The sequence below is a fragment of the Saccostrea cucullata genome, unplaced genomic scaffold (genome assembly GCF_032062105.1).
Source record: "Saccostrea cucullata isolate Sc308-1 unplaced genomic scaffold, CSIRO_AGI_Scuc_v1 ctg10181, whole genome shotgun sequence".
NCBI classification, from domain to species: Eukaryota; Metazoa; Mollusca; class Bivalvia; order Ostreida; family Ostreidae; genus Saccostrea; species Saccostrea cuccullata.
In genome coordinates, this window is record NW_026924116.1 from 791 (window position 1) to 22,282 (window position 21,492).

Below are 21,492 nucleotides of genomic sequence, written 5' to 3' on the forward strand. Positions count from 1 at the left end.
ATAAATTGTTATAAATTCATTAAAGATTCAATAATGCGAAAAAGTCAAGCTTAATGCCATATGATATCTATATTGTATGTCAAACAATTCAGGACATTATTTATTGAACAGCCCTCGTATTACAACAAGAACAAATGGTATTTCAATGTCCATCAAACTTGTCTCCATTACTAAAATGGTCGTTTAGCGCTGCATTACTTCTATTATGATCTTTATCTGAAATGTTCACTACATTAACTGATTGTGTATCGTTTGTCTGTTCAGTTTACTGGCAATCTCTGCTTTATCAAGAGATAAATTTAAAACAGGTACTAAAAGTACCACTCGGGAAGTGGTAGTCTAGACATGAAGTAACTTCGCACGTCCAATTTAATTGCTTTACGTATATATCTCTATCTGTTTGACAAAGTAAAAAAAATAATATACATATGTCTTCATTACAATTGAAATTCATTTCAATCATATATCACTGCCAACAAACATATATTTAGGTAATTCAGATAATAGAAATGTAATACATGTAGCACTGTAAGTTAAACGCGAATTGAATTATGTGGATGGGAAAACTCTATTACCACAAAAAGGTATATCACAGAACTCCCATCTCGTGTTGGGGTCCGTGGTGTAGCACCAAGGGCCATCTGCTTCGTTAGCCCGCGGGTTCCTGCAGAAATTCTCGTGTATACTGGAGTTACCAGGCAACACGTTGGTGTAACTATGGGTCCATGGCGACTGTCGGTCCCATCTTTGACATGTCTTTCCAGAAATAGTAGTAGATTTGTTTCCTCTGTAGTCCATTCCCTCTCTTGTTTTTTTACAGTCTAGCACTTGAAATATTCATACAAAATCACTTTAAATTCAAAGTATTTAGGATTGTACACATATGACTATTAAGATTTATGAAATAAGAGAAAATTCAATTATATTTTTATAGGGTATGGAAAATAAAGAAGGCGGAGTGCAGACACTTTCCAAACTCAATAGAAGCACTTCAGAAAGCAGTTATTTTCTTCTTACTCAAACTTGCAAATGCATTATTGCAAAGAGGTTAGTATGAATTAAACAATGTCTTCATATATTTAAAAATATTGAATAAGGGTACCAGTATGCTTTACAGGAGCCATTAAGATTGCTGTAGTAATAGTTTATCAGAACAGCATTGTTCAGAAACAAAATAAAAAAAGTGCATGGGAGCTGCTTAGAACATTATAAAATCAAACTAATCATGTGAATGTTCAGTGATTCAATTTCCTTAAATCATTGTTTCTCTCTAATTTTCCCAATTATAGTATATCTGGATCCTCTGTATTACATCACAGATAACATTTGTTATTTGCAGAATATATAATATATTTATTCTCTAAGTAAAACACTTATCTCAATATCTTTCAGTATACAAATTCAACAAAAGCCATTCATTACCACAGAATGGAATTTGACAAAGCTCCCATCTTGTATCGGGGTCCAATGTATAGCACCACGGAGTAGCTTCCATCCCAGGTGTTGGGTTTCTGCAGTAATTTTCATGTTCACTGGCATTCCCCTGAAGTCGCTCAGCGTAACCATGTGAATGTGGAGTCTGGCTATCCCACCTCTGACATGATTTACCGGAAACAGTTACTGAAATATTCCCTCTGTATTCCAGACCTTCCACGGATATTTTGCAGTCCATTGCTGAAACAATATATAAATACAAACAAATAAATAATAATTGTAAATATTTTTGCAGACCTATATTTGTAGTCATATGAAGCAGAATTTGTGCAAAATGTTATGCGGGAAAAGCAGAAAACACTTGCTGTGGACTTCAACTTGACATTTGGATATATCGACGACGTATGGTAAATCAACAATGGTAATTATTTCCATTCTTATGTCGATATGATATATCTCGATGAGATTGAAATTAAAGATACCACAGAGTCTGACACATATGTGTTTCATAAATCTGGATATTTTACTTGAACAATGCGTTAATGGTAATATAACAATCAAGCTCTATGATAAATGTGATGACTATCAACTTCCCTTAATTATGCAGCAATGTGCCTACATCACCTGCATACGGAGTATATATATATCTCAGTTGATTTCATATGCAAGAACATGCTCTACGTATGAACAATTTATAAAACGAGGTAAATTATTGACAAGCAAGTTGATAATACAAGAATATTTTAGCGAACTCGTTTAAAATCATTATTTCATAAGTTCTGTGGTCAATACAATGACCTTGTCAGCAAAAACATTTTTCATTAAGTAGAATGCTTACTGACGTTTTTCATACTGATTGTTAGTCATTTGTTTCTACAGTGAATTGACGATGGATTTTTCCGTCATTTCCCGATCATGACAAGGAGAACACGGCGGGTGTGACCGGTCGACAACGGATGCTCACACATCCATGCCACCTCATCCCACCTCTGATGTTTTGCAGGTCCATGTCTGCACTGCTCCTGTTTTGTATTGTTTTATGGGTTTTTGGTCTTGAAAAGTGTTCATAATCTCGATATGTTCCAATTCAATATACAAATTCAACAAAAACCCTTTAACACTTGAGTAGTTCATTACCACACAATGGAATTTGACAAAGCTCCCATCTTGTTTTGGGGTCCAAAGTGTAGCACCAAGGAGAACCTGCGGATGACGGGTTTCTGCAGTAATTTTTATGTTCACTGGCGTTCCCCGGAAGTCGATCTGTGTAACTATGTGAATGTGGAGTCTGGCTGTCCCACCTCTGACATGATTTACCGGAAACAGTTACTGAGATGTTCCCTCTGTATTCCAGACCTTCCACGGATATTTTGCAGTCCCTTGCTGAAAATATACACAAGTACAAACAAATAAATAATTGCAAACAAAACCATACCAGCAAAGTGTTTAACAAATGCTCATATTCTTATAGAGATTTTTACTGATGTAATCTGAATTGAAATGTGCTGATTGTATCGTGGAAATGAACGTTCTTTTAAAAACTAGAAAAATGACATAGCTTTAAAATGAATTCTAATGATTTTGGAACCCAAATTTTAAAACAAAAAATGTTTTTCTGGTCTCAGTGGAAAGCTATTTAATTTTTGAGATTTGATAGAACCATAATAACTATACACGTGTCTTCACACTTACATTCTACCAAGCATGTGTATTCTATCAGGTAACATTATACCGTATACAGCAATCAAAGTGCTGAAAGTACTGATACGAGTTGATGGTTGTTCAAGCTTATAAATTGAACACTGCTTTACCGATAAGGAAATGAAATTGCCATTTAAAAATTGCAGAAATTTAGACTTCCATTTGATTTCTGATGTCAATATCATGAGATGGAGCACTGTATTATTAAATCCCATAAACAAATAATATCATGTAAAATAATAAGGAAAGCATTTCTTTTTACATTATAATTATACATTTATTGTGTATTAGTGCCCTATTTTAACAAATGAAATGAAACGCTCTTTCATACCTACAGTGTATCATGGTACAACAGTATCTGAATGTCCTTAATGTGGATACAGCAAAAGTAATATCTCGTTAAAACAAGAGGCCCATGGGCCACATCGCTCACCTGAGTAACTTGGGTGATGCAGTTCTTTACCAGATTCCCTCTCTTTCTTTACCTATGATCCCACTACCCCCTTCCCTTTTATGATTTTTAAAATTTATAATCTACACAACCCAAGGATGCTTCCACATAAGTTTCAGCTTTCCAGACTCAGTGGTTCTTGAGAAGAAGATTTTTAATTTTGTTCTATATATTTCTATGTAAAACTTGGATTCCCTATTGTGGCCCCGCCCTACCCCCGGGGGTCATGATTTTAAACAATTCAATATCTACACTACCCAAGGATGCTTCCACAAAAGTTTCAGCTTTCCTGGCCAAGTAGTTCTTCAGAAGAAGATTTTTAAAGATTTGTTCTATATATTTCTATGTAAAATTTGGATTCCCTATTGTGGCCCCGCCCTACCCCCGGGGGTCATGATTTTAACAATTTAATATCTACACTACCCAAGGATGCTTCCACATAAGTTTCAGCTTTCCTGGCCCAGTGATTCTTGAGAAGAAGATTTTTAAAGATTTGTTCTATATATTTCTATGTAAAACTTGGATTCTATATTGTGGCCCCGCCCTACCCCCGGGGGTCATGATTTTAAACAATTCAATATCTACACTACCCAAGGATGCTTCCACATAAGTTTCAGCTTTCCTGGCCCAGTGGTTCTTGAGAAGAAGATTTTAAAAGCTTTGTTCTATATATTTCTATGTAAAATTTGGATTCCCTATTGAGGCCCCGCCCTACCCCCGGGGGTCATGATTTTAACAATTTAATATCTGTACTACCCAAGGATGCTTTCACATAAGTTTCAGCTTTCCTTGCCCAGTGGTTCTTGATAAGAAGATTTTTAGTGACCCCACCCTATTTTTGTCTTTTCTTGATTATCTCCCCCTTGTAAGGGGACTTCTCATCACCCAAGGATGCTTTGTGCCAAGTTTGGTGAAAATTGGCCCATTGGTTCTTGAGAAGAAGTCGAAAATGTGAAAAGTTTACAGACGGACGGACGACGGACAAAATGTGATCAGAAAAGCTCACTTGAGCCTTCGGCTCAGGTGAGCTAAAATACTTTTCATTTTCAATTTGACAATTACTATTGTTATACTTATCATATTAGATTTTTTTAACATTGCAGTCTTCCAGTTTGAATGTGTAAAAGCACAATATACAGGAAAATACAAGAAAATAATTTTTTTTTTAGAAAGAGAAAGTCACCGTCACAATTGTGTTCATAATTTTCTCACAAGTGTAACAAGCATTAAGAATGCAAAATGTGTGTAATCTTAATATCAGAAGTTTTACACATGACCCTGATTTACAAATAAATGCTACGTAAATCAAAGTACTAACACAGTTATATTTGGGACACAGCAGAAAACTAATAATTATATTCTTGAGCATATACACTTTACAACTGTTGCAAAAACACATGGTCACGGTAAAATATTTGTTGCATATCACAATAAGCTATAAGATTTTTCTTTCATGACACACAATAGACACAAGTTGGACAACTGCATTTTTTTCCAATGTAAATTGTAGCTGAAATCGGTTTTGAAATTCACAAACATGAAATTAATATGATATAAATAAACATATGCCTCCAACATTTTCTTGAAAATAAAATTTCTGCTATCAAACTGCGGTTTAAAAATGATATTGCTTCTAATTGATGTATGGCATGTCAAACGTTGCAATATTTGATAATCTTGTGATGTATATTCAAAATCTTGTGATGTATGTTCGAAATCTTGTGATGTATATTCAAAATCTTGTGATGTATATTCAAAATCTTGTGATGTATGTTCGAAATCTTGTGATGTATATTCAAAATCTTGTGATGTATATTCAAAATCTTGTGATGTATGTTCGAAATCTTGTGATGTATATTCAAAATCTTGTGATGTATGTTCAAAATCTTGTGATGTATATTCAATATCTTGTGATGTATATTCTTAAACTTGTGATGTATATTCTATAATCTTGTGATGTATGTTCGAAATCTTGTGATGTATATTCGAAATCTTGTGATGTATGTTTGATAATCTTGTGATGTATATTCGAAATCTTGTGATGTATGTTCGATATCTTGTGATGTATATTCGAAATCTTGTGATGTATATTCTATAATCTTGTGATGTATGTTCGAAATCTTGTGATGTATATTCGAAATCTTGTGATGTATATTCTATAATCTTGTGATGTATATTCAATATCTTGTGATGTATGTTCAAAATCTTGTGATGTATATTCAATATCTTGTGATGTATATTCGAAATCTTGTGATGTAAATTCTATAATCTTGTGATGTATGTTCGAAATCTTGTGATGTATATTCGAAATCTTGTGATGTATGTTTGATAATCTTGTGATGTATATTCGAAATCTTGTGATGTATGTTCGATAATCTTGTGATGTATATTCGAAATCTTGTGATGTGTGTTCTACAATTCAGTGATGCGTGCAATAAAATTGCATGACGCAACAGAAAAGTAAGGACAATTTTCATTGGTTAGAAATAACGAAAGTAGCCGGAGCGGTCGTAATGCACACATTGACACAACTTCGCAAGCATGAAATTGACGAATTCAACCTAAAGTCAAAATTATAGGTAATAGAAAAATTGTTTTGGTATCAAGAAGCACTAAGTCAGTCATAACGTGAAAAGTGGGAATCAAGAACATTAATTTGATTTGTTTGAAGGTACATCAAAAACAATTTAGTGGCTTATTGCTGGACTAAACAGCTAAAGGATGTTTTATCCTATTTTTACGTCCTCATATTGTAGTGATGTTGATTAATCGGTATGATTTATTCTATATTGGTGCTAGTTAGAATAATCTAACTGTGTCTCGGGACAAACTCTCACCACGCAGGGTTCGAAATTGCATGGCCCATTGCAGCTGCATTGACCGTAGCCCTAGTCCAGGGACGACTTTGCAATAAATAAATAAATAACACGACAAATTTTTAGGAGAAGGGGAATGTCTGGAAAAGATTAATTGCTATGCATCATTGAATATTGTCATTCACAAATTTGTCCAATTATTTTTATAGTAAATGTATTGAGCCGGGCTCATTTACAGGATAATGAACAAGGACTGTGGTGACAGTTTAAAATCACGTTCAGACGTTTAGAGAATATGTAATACACACAAAAATATCTCAATGGCATGTATAATATTAAATAGTTTTAAAAATAAAATAAAATATAGCTAGAAATTAACAGCGAAAAATATTTATCACGTATTGTGTCGGGGTAATCCGGCTTTATATACAAACAGAAGTAAATAAACACCGATGCAGCAAGATTAAGGTCAAACGTCTCTGCACTGATGTGTCCTCAGCGGGGAGATTTGCATTAAGTCATTAATGATGTTCCCTGCATTTGTGTTAGCCTGATAGTACAACCTTTATTTATAGAATCAATCTAATTCAAATTAGATGTTAGATCCGCTTGCATACTCGCTACACTAACATCTAACAACATCCCGTTGAGGGTCACGTCAGAGGTCAAATTCTATCAATTAATCAAATCGCAGCTGGCAAAATCATCATATATTGTTGAAGCGAATAAATCTTGAGGCGTTCCGAATTTAACCTCTTACGTGACCCTCAATGGGATGACTTGTTAGATGTTAGTGTGGCGAGTATGCGAGCAGATCTAACATCTAATTTTAATTATATTGTTTATAGAATATGATGCAGACAGGGATACCTGGTGAAAACCTTTCGCACCCGTTGAATTATACTTTGTAAAATATTAGTCAAAGGAGCCAGGAAAAAATATTAAACAATTTAATATTATGATAAAAATATTCAATTTACTATTTCTTAAGGTGTTGAATGGATTTTGTTTTCTCAACAGCGGCTGGTGCACGTACCATACTTTTACTCGTAAACTCAATTTGGCGGTGAAGAAGCAGCATTTTCTGTTGCTCACCGTCGCAATAGCTGAGCATTGCTCTACGAGCAATGTGCCCGGCTAAAAATCATAATATTTGTAATGATATATCATATTCTAGACTTGACATACAATAAACAATGATAAGAATTATTGTTGCATATCTGCAGTGATTTTCTTTGATCTTTCTGTGGTGATAATTTATCCCATAATATCACATGTGTGATAATACTTTCCAAACATGTTTCAAAGTTTTTACACTCTTTATCATACAGTTTTAAAGAACAGTTTTATGAGCTCATAAGTATATTAAATGGTTAATTTATCAAAACCTGCATTTAAAAATTCAGAAGTCTTAAGTTAAACCAAATTGTCCAGGGTATTCTTAGTAAGGTATGTCAAAGGTCATGGTTAAGTGACTTTGTAAGGCTGGTATTTTTTCTTTAGTTTTATGGCAATCAGTGCACATGGTAAATAGCATAAAATTACCCTTAAAGGTCTTATGCAAGGAGATAGCTAATTAAAATGAACAAATGTAGTTCTATGTATGATGTATATAGAGACAATAATATTTCTTTTCTTTTTTCATTTTCAGGAACTTTACGTAGGTCTACAGTTTTAATTTTGGACTCATGCACTAGGAATATCATATCAGCAGAATTGTGCCACTGAATCAAAGGGAACTCTTTTTTTTTAGGTACGCATGATCGATGTAACTTCCTCGATGGTGTGTTGGCTGTTTGCCCATGTGTATTTCGGGGTATAGGTATGTTCTTTTTTTTTAGGTAATGATCGATGTAACTTCCTCGATGGTGTGTTGGCTGTTTGCCCATGTGTATTTCGGGGTATAGGTATTGTTGTCTCAATTTTCTTTCTTAAAAGCCGCATAAGGGGTATATTTTTTCTGATCTCAAATTTTGTCTAAGCATTAATCTTTTTTCTCATTCATGAATTATCTGCTGAGAGTCTAGTTAATTAATTTATTTAATTAAAGCTATATAGTAACATATAGTGAAATTATTTCCTTGTGTGAGACCTAAAGAAAATCAGGTTACTCATTTTTATGACAATTTCTTTGATTTCAGGAGTAGCCTCCCCTTTTAAAGATCAAAAATGGTGATTTTACAGTGCGGCATGCAGTCTGGTCTTCAACGAAGAGTTTTGACACCTGTAATACCCATATTTCTACCATTCACCTCTGTAACCTTTGTTGAGTTCATCAGACTGGTAAGAAAAACAATATTGTTAATTGAAATAATTTTATCAAGATAAATAAAATAATTAATGAAAAAAAAATTACATGAACACTGACTCCCTCATATAAGAAAATGTCACATTTTACACATTGCAATTATACATCATTTACATATTCACATTTTCCCCATTTACACATGCAGTTGAATAGATTTAGTGCTTAATAATACATAGCAACAATTATTACACGAATCCTAAGACAATTCACAAAATACATGAATGCATTAAACTGTGAAATACAGATTTCGTACATTTAATTAAAATGCACAGCATCAGAACCCCCCCCCCCCTCCCTCCCCCTTCACAATCTTGCAACTTTCTTTTTAATTCAAAGTCACTAGGCAACACTAAAGATTTCCACTTATTGCTTTTCTGTCCAAGACAGGAAGTTGAGGAACAAAGTTGACAGGACATCCTGAACTGTCTTCGCTACCAGCTTATGAGGGAACCAGCTGCAGTGGACAAAGTATGTTACATCATAGGATAATAGGTAAGTCTCCGGAGTAGTGTTTGTAGCAATTCTCGTACTTGGTCCTGCATCGAAGATTCAGGACTATTGATATTTATCTCTGCTTGGTTTGGTTCTTCCCAGAAACATGTTACTGGTGGTGGTCCCTATATTCTTCTGGCTTTTGTGGTGAGGAATGTTTCATTTCTAGCTCTTTTCTGATCACATTTTGTCTATCTAGCTGTTTGTCTGTCTGTCTGTCCATCTGTCTGTCTGTAAACTTTTCATATTTTCGACTTCTTCTCTAGAACCCATGGACCAATTTCAACCAAACTTGCCACAAAGCATCCTTGAGTGAAGGGGATTCAAGTTTGTTCAAATAAAGGGCCACACCCTCATTCAAGGGGAGATAATTGGGAATGAATGTAAATTTGATGGTATGTTTTAAAAATCTTGTTCTCAAGAACCACTGTGCCAGGAAAAATGAAACTTATGGAGAAACATCCTCAGGTAGTGTAGATTTAAATTTGTTCAAATCATGACCACCGGGGGGAGGGCGGAGCCACAATGGCTGACCAAAGTTTAACATAAAAATATATATAGGAAAATTCTTTAAAAATCTTCTTCTCAAGAATGACAAAGCCATAATTGATCCTATTTATATGGAAGCATCCTCAGGTAGTGTCGATTCAAGTTTGTTCAAATCATAACCCCCGGGGTAGGGCGGGGCCACAATGGAAGATCAAAGTTTTACATAGAAATATAAAGGAAAAATCTTTAAAAATCTTCTTCTCAAGAACAGCAAAACCCTGATTGATCATATTTATATGGAAGCATCCTTAGGTAGTGTAGATTCAAGTTTGTTCAAATCATGTCCTCGGGGGTAGGACGGGGCCACAAAGGATGATCAAATTTTATATAGAAATATATAGGAAAATTCTTTAAAAATAACCTTCTCAAGAAAAGCAAAGCCATGATTGGTCAAGGGACTACTTTTGGATTTAAACTTTTCAATAAAAAACCAATTTTTACTTTTTCCTAGCCACAGTGCTCAGGTGAGCGATGTGGCCCATGGGCCTCTTGTTTTTTTTTTTTTTTTTAAAAATGATCAATCATTAAATATAAATAAATCAGTTGTTAAAAAATTTGCTTCATATTTGAAGTGCCTTAAACCGACCCTCTGATGAAAGTGACCAGTGTTTTTTGCACCTTGGAAGGTTTATTGGTAAAATATAAGAAGGAAGTTATGATTTTGGTGTTACTATTGTTGTTATTTAAGTTTGATTCGATTTTTATATTACGAGTATTATGAAACTGTTATTTTGTTACTGACCGATGGTTAATTTTAATTGTGAACAAATGTACAAAGATGAGGAGTATAATATAGTTGGCTATGTATAATGCCCAATTTTTGAACATACTATGTAATAAATATTAATAACAACCTTTGAATAATTGGAAAGACAATATTATAAATATGATAGCATTTTTGTACATGAGCATACATTTTTGAAAGGAAAAATAAATTATTCAATTGCATTAAAAAAAATATTTTGTTTCATATTCTTGCGAATTATCAGATCATTCTTCTATTATTTAAATACTCTGTCATTATGAAACCTTGTTAATAATTAAGTAAATATTAATTGTACATTTGCACCAATTTTTACATGGCATTTTCACACTAAGAATGCCACGTGCAAAATTATATACAGGAACAATTCTGAACAAATATATGCAAGTGAGTTGTAAATTTGATATGTAATGCATACATTACAAAAACCCATGACAGTGTTCACTAAAATGAAATGTATGGACTCTTATATAAATACTTGGTATATGTGATATGGATATTATGGATGATATTTTTGAGAATGACACAAGTAATGAAATTTTTCAGCATTGAATTGGATTCTTGAACCAGAGCCATGTGAACCTGGTCCACCTGTACCTCTCATTGAAGACCTGTTAACATCACCAGAGTATGTTCATTCTGATACCCCTATGGTATGGTTACAGCATGCATTATCCCTGAATCCATTAAAAGAGCTGCATTGGCAATGAAACAACCCAATGTGGTCGATTGTAAGGAAACATAGCATATCAGCTTCCAACTTTGGTGCAGTTCTCAGTTCTAAGCAAAGGCGGTAAGACGTGTGATTAAATTTTTGCGAAATAGACTTTTAAAATTACAGTCAAACTTTGTTATCTCAAACCCATTATCTCATATTTCATGGATATGTCAAAGTAATTTTGAAGTCCAAACCATTTATAAAAGACTGGGACATTTTATTCTTGATAACTCTTTATGTATTATTCTTGAATCCACGGATATTTCCAACATTTTTCTTGGTCTCATTGAGTTTGAGATAATGAGGTTCGACTGTAATGACTAGATATTTGTACATAAAGATGCAGGAAATATAAGATTAATAACCAAAAATCATATTTTCTTCTCCAGATTGACATTGTCACTGAAGAAACAGCTGATGTCGGCTTACAATCTGGAGTCCATCAAGGCTGTTGCATGGGGTATCACTCATGAAGATGATGCTTTGAGAAAGTATGAAAAGGACTTTGATGCAGCTGTAGAGCAGTCAGGTATACAGCACAAAATAACATTCATTCAACCTCTGACATGTTAACATTCAATGTGTCAAAACAAATAACAGGACTTATCCTGGTAAAAAAACAGAAATCAATTACTGAAGTCTAATTGTAAAAAAAAAACTAGAAATATGTCCATAGGACATGAATGCCCCGCCGAGGATATATTAGTAAAGCAACATGAAATTTGTACATGTATAAAATTTGATCAGTTTGGTTCAGGCAGGGCTTATAGTTAGTTGGGAATAAAAATGTAGGTCCAGCATCCAAAGCAAGTCTGGTAGTGTCCATCCCTAGATGCATCATCCATGCAAGTTTGGTTCAGGTAGGGTTTATAGTTACTTGGGAATGAAAATATAGGTCAGATCCAGCATCCGAAGCAAGTCTGGTAGTGTCCATCCCTAGCTGCATCATCCATGCAAGTTTGGTTTAGGTAGGGCTTATAGTTACTTGGGAATGAAAATGTGAGTCAGATCCAGCATCCGAAGCAAGTCTGGTAGTGTCCATCCCTAGATGCATCATCCATGCAAGTTTGGTCTAAGTAGGGCTGATAGTTCCTTAGGAATAAATCTGCTCCAAAAACTTCAACCTGGTCACTCATCTGGAAAATGTAGGTCAGATCCAGCATCCGAAGCAAGTCTGGTAGTGTCCATCCTTAGATGCATCATCCAAGCAAGTTTGGTCTAAGTAGGGCTTATAGTTCCTTAGGAATAAATCTGCTCCAAAAACTTCAACCTGGTCACTCATCTGGAAAATGTAGGTCAGATCCAGCATCCGAAGCAAGTCTGGTAGTGTCCATCCTTAGATGCATCATCCAAGCAAGTTTGGTCTAAGTAGGGCTTATAGTTCCTTAAGAATGGACCTGCTCCAAAAACTTTAATTTGGTCACTCATCTGGAAAATTTAGGTCAGATCCAGCATCCGAAGCAAGTCCGATAGTGTTCATCTCTAGATGCATCATCTATGCAAGTTTGTATCAACATGTAAAGTTTGATAACACCATCTTGAATGGTATGTTTAAAACAGAGCTAAACACTATTTAAGAAAAGTCAGGTCAAGGTCAAAGGAAAGGTCAAGGTCAAAAAATGTTGATGCAGTTGCATAGCTCTCATCAATATCTATCAGCATATGAAGTTTGATGAAAATATCTTGGATAGTTTCTTTGAAACTTAGCTTTGAACAGAGCTAAACACAAAGTGGGACGGAAGGACAGAAGGACAGAAGACGGACATGACAAACACTATATGCCCCGGCCATATTCATGGCGGGGCATAAATATTCAGTTACCAACATATTCCAGAAAATTTGCTTTTTGAAGTAGAAGGATTATAAAAGCTCTACTTAGACTTTGTTTGCATTACAAAATCAATTGTATTATGGTTTGTTTGCATTCAGTAGTATTATAATTTTTTCTGGAAAGGATATGGTTGCATGAATCCGGAGTGTTGGGAGCTTCACCTGATGGCTTAGTTGTTCGACCACCAACATGCAGTGTATTTTATCAAACTCCAGAAGCCAAAGACGCCATTCCTGATATTGTAGAGGTGAAGTGTCCATATACAGCATCGTCTTCAACAGTAGCAGATGGGGCACAAAATTTGAAGGATTTTTCATAGGTAAATAACATTAAAAATCTGTATTGTCCAGTACTTTGAAATTAAAAATCTTGGTGAGTAAATGATTTCAAAACATGTATTAATTTACAAGTGCAGCTGTTCAATATGGTATGAAGATATTGAAAAAGGAGGGGATATGTACTGGTATGACACAACTTAAGTGTTTTTTGATTTTTTTTTAGATCTTAAACAAGATACCCTGTGCCTGAAAACCAGTCACCCGTACTATCATCAAATTCAAGGCCAGCTACACATATGTAACAAAACATTCTGCGACTTAATTGTGTGGACAAGAGTAGACTGCATTGTGATTAGAATAGTAAAAGACATTGAATGGACAGCAAATGTTCCAAAGCTGATAGATTTCTACATTAACATTTTCATTCCAGCACTGATGGAAAACTGAGTTCTGGTTTGAACTTCTTGACACTTAGTTTTGTACCTCTAGAATTTTCTAACAATGGAAAATGGGTAATCATGTTAAATGTGTTGAATGTTCCCAAGTCTCATAAATGTATGATATGATATGTCACAATCCAATGAATCCATCATAAAACTTCTGGCTTATAAGACTATTTTAAATAGCAATGATGATTAATAAAATCTATGTACTACATAAAAAAAGAATATCAAAATTTAGAATCATTTTATTAATGAATTGAAGATGTTATTCTCAAAGTGAAAATGTAACATTTTTGTCTTTCTTAATAGATAAATTGTTGAAAACATGAATTTGTTGAGTTGTGCTTTAAAGGTAAATATACTTTAAACTAGAGATTTAAAATTATAAGTAAACCCTCTTCCAAATTATATTGTCAAATGAAGAAATGAATTGCCAAACATTCTTGTAATAAATCCATGCTAAACAAAAGGGATTTTCATTTTCTGAAGTACATGTATTACAACATACTACAAAGTTAACAAATATAACCATTGACATTGATAACAAATCAAAATTTGCTTATCCCTTGCACTTTGGTATGAATATCTTCACTGTTTAGTGTATACTGTCACACGCCAATGCAAATTTATAATAAGTACATGTATCTTTAAGTAATTTCTTTCAAAAGTGGAGCTTGCAAGTTTACAAGACAAGAACAGAGTTGAAATATTTTTGTTGAGATTGGTCTGTAAGTAGATGGTATGTGACGGAGAATCTCGTAATTCTTTATCCTCTCGTTGGCTCTTTCCACATGAATAAGTGCTTTAGCAATCTTGTAACAGTGCTGCTTCTTGTATGGTAAACTGGCCTCGTGTCGATAAAAGAGCTTTTATAATTAAGCAGACACCCTGGGGCAACTGGTCATGAATGGTGAAACCTTTGACCACCAAAATAAGGTCTCCAGCTTTGAACTTTCGTAAAACTTGGCTGTGACGTACAATAGCTACATCAGAAGTAGAACCTGGGTACAGCATGGAGCAAAATGTAAGTGCACCATTTGGAGGCACGCAAGTTACTGCTTTAAAAGTATGGCAACTTTTGTACATACTGTAGGCCATGGCCTGATTATCCATATGTGTTGGGATGTCCTGGGTTGTTTCATTTGCATCCATGGATGCTCTAGCAGAGGAAAAATCCTCAAAAGATTTTGGCAGAGACCCTGAAAAAAAGTTGGAAAAAAATTAATTTGATTATTTGTAATTGTGTAAAAAAATTGTGTTACAGTCAATCTTTCAAGAATACAATAAATTTAACTGCATTAAATTTTTGCAAGTCATTATGATAAATTTTAAAACAAACCTTTGCATTTAAGCCGACTTGGAAAACATTCTACGCTACATTCTACACTACGCCATCAGACAGCATCTTGTATAGGGAAAAGACCACTAATTATTTTCCCATAGAACTCCATACAAACCTTAGGCCCTCTCAGTACTTTACTATGACAATTTCAGAAAAATCTTTAGCATCATTTCAAACTTTGTTCTAAGCCCTAACAAAAAATACTGAAAAAAATATATGGTCCCATGGCGTTTATAGGTCAAAATTGCAGTTATTTTCAACTTATAGAGATTCGCAGTAAATAACACGCGGCATAAAAAATTAACCCCCACTCCTAAAATCTTCCCTGGCATTTCTATAGTTTCTGTAATATTCCCTCATCCCATCATTTATTTCAAAGGTCATTAATTTTACTTTAAAATGAAAACAATTAAATACCTGATTTCAGCCAATGGCGTAACGCCTACCCATTCAGTATTCGGTTTAATGTTCCATAACAAACAAAGCCATGTGTGCATCCGGGGATTTGGTGCTCTCATTCCTATACTTACATACTTACCTGTCCCAGAATTAGTCAATTGTGGTAATTTCAAAGACTATACACCTACCTGTGAACATGTATGAAATTTGAGTCCTGTGACTTCAGTGTATTGGATACTGTGACCATCTCAAATGATGACACCTTACTGCTACCAGCACAATTCAAAGGAGTGAATGACGTCTGGGCCGGTGATGATATTTGGATATATTGGTGACTGTAATAAATAAAATATTTGTACAATGAATTGTTTTTGTGCTTTGATGTTAATAAAGTGATATTAAGTCAAAATTGAGTCAATAATTTCATAAGGGTGGATTCTACCCAGAATTAGGTAAAAAGCTCCAAAATTGGATAAATCATAGTTAATTAAGCAAAATTCAAAGGTTTTAAAAAGACTGATATAGAATTTTTTTATGCTTATGCAAAGTATATTTTTTAAGACTCTGATATACTAATTGATTCTTATCTAATCCCTCCTATTGCTTAAGTATGTACAAAAAAGTTTCCCCACCCCCCAGTGAAAAACACTTAAAGAAATAGCAGGTGCCCCCTTTTATTTTTGTTTACAATTAATTTAGACAAGTTTAAATCAATCCTTTTGATAACAAATCAAAGTTCAATGTCTGTAGTCTTATACATTACAATCAGAAGCTACTTTTTGAATTTTATTCTAAGAAAAGGAGAATTTAAATAATTTTTTTTAAAAATTAAAGAAAAGCAAAAACTGAACCCAAAATGTACTTTACAATAAGAGGCTGGAAAGTTAATAAATAAAATTTTTACCTGCAATGTACAGAAAACTGTCCGACAAAATACATCGGGTGGGTAGGGAGTCTCCATTTTCTTCTTATATAGAGAAAATGCCCCTGCTGATCAGAGACCTAAACTCCCAAATAATAACAAAATATGTTAACATAACAGTCAATCTAAGATGTTCATCCCTCAATGGCAACAAGTTTTTATTACAGTAACTGAAATTGTTAGGAAATAGGAAATCACAATTGGAATTCCTTTAAATGTACCTTCTCTTCGTTGTATTTAATATCGTGGATTGATATTGGCTTCCTTTTACTAGACTCTATTTTTAGGGCAAGCAATTCCTTTTCCAGTTGTATTTCTGTTGAGAGGCGCTGCATTTCTTGAGTACAGTTAAATGTGCAGGATGCTGAGTAGTTGTGCTCTGATATCAACTGAAAATATATTGTAAATCATGTACAGTTAAAAGAACTTTATATATTATTAAAAATTATTGAAAATGTTTCAGTGTTGGTCATTTGTCATCATTGGTGTTTTAAATGAGCTTTACTTTTTCTTGATATTGACATTTTGGTGCTTGTGGAATCTGCAACTGGTCCATCTGTGAAGATGACAGGGACTCCTCACTTTTGAGTTTTTTCCTCCTTTGTAAAATAATTAAACTTGAATTATTTTTTTATTCAGTTGTAAGCTACTCTGTTTATACATGTACCCTTTTAAAGATTTTTAGTAAAATATTCTCAATTAAACTCCACCCACCCACCATCCAAAAACAAGATGTCGGTCATATTTTGAAAAATAATTTCACCTTTTTGTACATTCAGGATCAGAGAAATCCATGGCCTTTCCTTCATTCCATGCAAAATATGCAGGGTCCCCCTCCTTCTTACCATCCTTAAAGTGGCAGGAGCAGATGCGATCATTCTGATCTCCTGGTTGGCGATCAGCTCATCTAAAAATATACATTATACAAAGACTGAGTGAAGGAGAATTAAAAAGCAAAACATGTTCATTTAGCATGTTATTATCAAATAGCCTAAATGACTTATTTTTTCATTATTTTTTTTTTTAAATGTTACATTTACTTGCAAGTACAAGATAACCATGTGCATAACATTAACTAATCCGAGATTCCTCTGACTCTAACCCCCGCTTTTATATTGTGACTTGTGCGCACAAGTCACAATATAAAAGCGGGGGTTAGAGTCAGAGGAATCTCGGATTAAACATTAACAAACGGTAACAGTATTTGGTAGTAATAATACGAAATAAAATGTCATAAAAACAGCTGTTAAACAAAAATTAATCTTGCTACAAATTGCACAGTTTTTGTAGTATGTACTCTTCATTATTCTTCTGCTATATTGATTACTACGAGATTTAACTTTTTAGCATGCATGTATAAATACTGTATCTGACAATGCAGCATCGTGACATATCGTTACAAGTACCTACAAATTTTGTCAATACATCTACGTTTACTGAGTTTTTTCCCTAGCAGGCCGAAATATCTCCATCATGTCACCAGGAACAACACTCGTGCATCTCGTAATTAGTGCTGCAATAAACAAACTGATGTGTTTTTTCTCACCTGCATGGTTTTCCCGACGCTTCAGCTACTTTCGTTATTTCTAACCAATGAAAATTGTCCTTACTTTTCTGTTGCGTCATGCAATTTTATTGCACGCATCACTGAATTGTAGATTATCAAACAAACAACACACATCACAAGATTTCGAATATACATCACAAGATTATCGAACATGCATCACAAGATTTCGAATATACATCACAAGATTATCAAACATACATCACAAGATTTCGAATATACATCACAAGATTTCGAACATACATCACAAGATTATAGAATATACATCACAAGATTTCGAATATACATCACAAGATATTGAATATACATCACAAGATTTTGAACATACATCACAAGATAGTTTAAGAATATACATCACAAGATATTGAATATACATCACAAGATTTTGAATATACATCACAAGATTTCGAACATACATCACAAGATTTTGAATATACATCACAAGATTTCGAACATACATCACAAGATTTTGAATATACATCACAAGATTATCGAATATTGCAACGTTTGACATGCCATATTGATGTCACTACAAAGTACATACTTTGTACATCACCTGAGTATCTTGGCTTGAAAAAAAGAAGATATCATTTCCATTTTGAGAAGTTTAACTTTATAAATGGTCTCAAGCTCCCAGGGGGGAAGGGGCATCATTTGAACAAAAATTAAGTTGTAACAAGTTTACAACACAACACACAACAAAGAAATCGGATCAAAAAACTCATTTAAGCTTTTGACTCAGGTGAGCAAAAATGTTTTTCGCCATGCAATTTTAAAACAATTACAAATATAAAATTAGACCAGATAATGAACACAATAAATTGATATGAAATAAACTTTTTCCCAGAGGTGATTTTACAAGGAAAAGTTCTCAATATGAAGATACACATTCTTCATTTCACATTTGTTCCAGTTTTCAAGGGGAAGCTTGTCCTCCAAGTCATACAAAAGACTGACAGCACAATTTTCTAATATCAATGCTTGAAATTGTTCTCCTACAACAGTAAGTTTATCAAATCTCCCAGCCATTCTTTATGCTCTGCCATTTGTGGTGTATACCTCTAGAAAAATAAAAAATTTTACATTATCATTAAAACGACATATAAATAACAAGTACAATTGAAGATCTGAAGGGTATTTTATTTATTATGACATTTTAAATGTACCTCTTTGCTTTCCTGGAGATGTTATCTGGCATTAGGGAACCCCCAACATGGTAGTGATGGAGTTAAATTTCTCCGGAATGAGAAATTAACCAACAAACCTCCAGAAGCAGTGAAAAAGGTTTCGTAAGCAAATCCTTCCAGGACCCATTATGCTCTGGCCCATATGGTTTATACTTCTAGAAAAATAACAAATTTTAAATTCTAAATTAAAACAACATATAAAATAACAATTAAAATGGAAGATTTGAAGAGTATTTTATTTATTATGACATCTTAAATGTAAATCATCATCTTTCCAGAGCAATAAATTTAGATCACTTGAATTCAAATCGTCTGTAGGAATTCAAACCACTTCTTTATACAAAATGCTTACAAGTGCATTAGCAACACGTACACTGTCTACCTCTACTATCTTCTGAGAAATTGTTTCATGCTTGATGCATATTTGCTGCAATGCAAGTAATAGCTGAGACTTGCTTTGACAATTTTTCTTTGAACCTGATATTTTCCAGAAAATTTTGTCTTTTTCTTTTTTGAGCCCTTGACATCATCAACATAATCATCTTTAAGATCATCAAAATCTCGATCTGATCTTTATTTTTTTTACATCTTGAATTGTTAATTCCACAGTTTTATGACACAGGATGCCTTTGTACTCGCATGCCATCCAGAACATGTGTATTTTTTTTCACATATTCCCATTTATGAATATTTTTTTTTTATTTTATAATGAAAATTAATAAATTAGACACTTTCACCCTGTTATGTTACATTAAAAAAGTGGTCTATATTTTTCTGAAGCGATATGAGTAAACATTAATCAATTAAAATAACTTATTCCAGATTTATTATGAACAGGTGCGTGTGGTGGATTTTGATCCGCTCCTGGCTAAAATAAAAATGGCGTCGTTCCAACAGATGCTTCGTTCTCATCGTATTTTTCGTATGATACAACAAGTAGAAATATTATCTTGGATAATTTAGTTTCGTATCATTGCATGCAGAAAAATATTCATTCGATTTTCACTAAAACATGACCGATTCTCTCAAGAAAGTGGAAATCTAGTAGAAATTTCAATGGCATGTCCTGTCGCACGACTGCTGTTTTGTGTGTTTTCAAAGACTTGAAATAATATTTCTAGTGAGGCAGTTGCCTCATTACCACAATGGAAGCTACTTTTGCGGACAAAACACAAAGAAAAATTTATATAGAATCAGGCCCCTAAAGCCGCAAAAACAAGGTGGCGCTAATGTTTACTCGGTCAGTACCATACGAAGTCCTATCGATAAACTACTGGCTAAGTTTATATTTCAGAGCAACACGTGCAACTATACTTAAATTTACATGTATTTACATTTACCATGTTTACGTACCTTCTAAAAATTTCCACTATAGTAAGCCTCCACAGTCCCGTCAATTTCTTTTGAAGTCACTGTTGTGCTGCCGATTTTGCGTGTTTTTGTTTACAAAGCAAAGTAGCATGGTGCGTATGAATATGAAAAAGTAGTTCGATCTCTATGTTAGGCCTAATGTGCCATTTGTATAAATCCCAACGAACTTGGCACAGAAAAATTAACCAATGTTATTATGCAATTAGTTTGAAAATTTAAAAAATCGACAAGGCATATATGCACATATAGGAATATGAGAAGTGACGAAATACACTTTCATTCTTCGGCGGTTTAAAATGCACTATTTTTTTTGTCGGACCGACACAATAAGGCATGTCAATGAAAATGTTATTGTTTATACTTAAAATAAATTTCCTTTCAAAAAAGAAACATTGACATGTCTTCAATATATATGTTCGCTTTTATTTATGTGGAGTTTCTCAAGATGTGATACAGTTCATCGTAGAAGGAACTGAATAAACGAGGTGTGTTCTTTGGTCAAAATTAGGTCAACATTTGTAAGAGCATAACTGAGTTGATGTCCATCAACTCGTAAAAATCGTTTAGTACGAACATGGATGTAGCGAATCAATTTGGATCCCCAGCTATATATAAATTTAATGAATTTCTTATACGGCTATAACGAATTACGGATATAGCGAAGTAATTTGATAAGTCCCAGTGACTTCGTTAAAACCGAGTTTTGCTGTATCCGGTTTTTTCGCTATGATCTATTTTTTGCATATTTTGCGATCATTTTTATTTCGCAAAATATAAAACACGCAGAAATAATTTCAGCTTTAATGTGACATAAAAACATTACCATTTTAAACAAAAAAATCTTTAATCGTAAAAAATGACTTACGCAAAATATAAACTGTACTAATCTACCCCCTTTTCGCAAATCAGACAAACGAAAAAAA

At 33.8% G+C, this 21,492-nt stretch overlaps 2 protein-coding genes and 1 long non-coding RNA gene across 12 annotated transcripts; 1 reads left to right on the forward strand and 2 right to left on the reverse strand.

Moving 5' to 3' along the window:
• Positions 1–575: 575 nt before the first annotated feature.
• On the reverse strand, positions 576–3,161 carry LOC134265773 (plasminogen-like; the record flags this gene model as incomplete). The annotated part of the gene is made up of 4 exons (XM_062747988.1): positions 3,134–3,161; positions 2,572–2,817; positions 1,423–1,674; positions 576–827 (listed from the first exon to the last, which is right to left on the reverse strand). Coding segments are annotated over exons 1-4 (778 nt in total), but the record flags the coding sequence as incomplete, so codon positions are not given.
• A 2,758-nt stretch (positions 3,162–5,919) lies between these two features.
• LOC134265772 (uncharacterized) lies at positions 5,920–14,114 on the forward strand. 8 transcript variants are annotated; one of them, XR_009991824.1, is made up of 8 exons: positions 5,920–6,165; positions 8,054–8,224; positions 8,544–8,685; positions 9,047–9,202; positions 11,061–11,307; positions 11,622–11,761; positions 13,187–13,382; positions 13,565–14,114. It is a non-coding gene; the product is annotated as an uncharacterized LOC134265772 (long non-coding RNA). The 8 variants fall into 8 exon arrangements; XR_009991827.1 differs by having other exon boundaries at positions 5,922–6,165; positions 9,094–9,202; XR_009991822.1 differs by having other exon boundaries at positions 5,925–6,165; positions 9,098–9,202.
• LOC134265770 (uncharacterized) lies at positions 14,014–18,106 on the reverse strand. Of its 3 annotated transcripts, none has more exons than XM_062747985.1 (7): positions 17,994–18,106; positions 17,211–17,354; positions 16,953–17,046; positions 16,669–16,836; positions 16,430–16,527; positions 15,714–15,860; positions 14,014–14,983 (listed from the first exon to the last, which is right to left on the reverse strand). In XM_062747985.1, exons 2-7 carry the CDS (start codon positions 17,240–17,242, stop codon positions 14,962–14,964), a joined length of 561 nt encoding a protein of 186 aa, XP_062603969.1. In that variant the 5' UTR covers positions 17,243–17,354; positions 17,994–18,106; the 3' UTR covers positions 14,014–14,961. The 3 variants fall into 3 exon arrangements, with proteins under 3 accessions (XP_062603969.1, XP_062603968.1, XP_062603970.1); XM_062747984.1 differs by having other exon boundaries at positions 17,854–18,077; XM_062747986.1 differs by having other exon boundaries at positions 17,879–18,073.
• Positions 18,107–21,492: the final 3,386 nt, after the last annotated feature.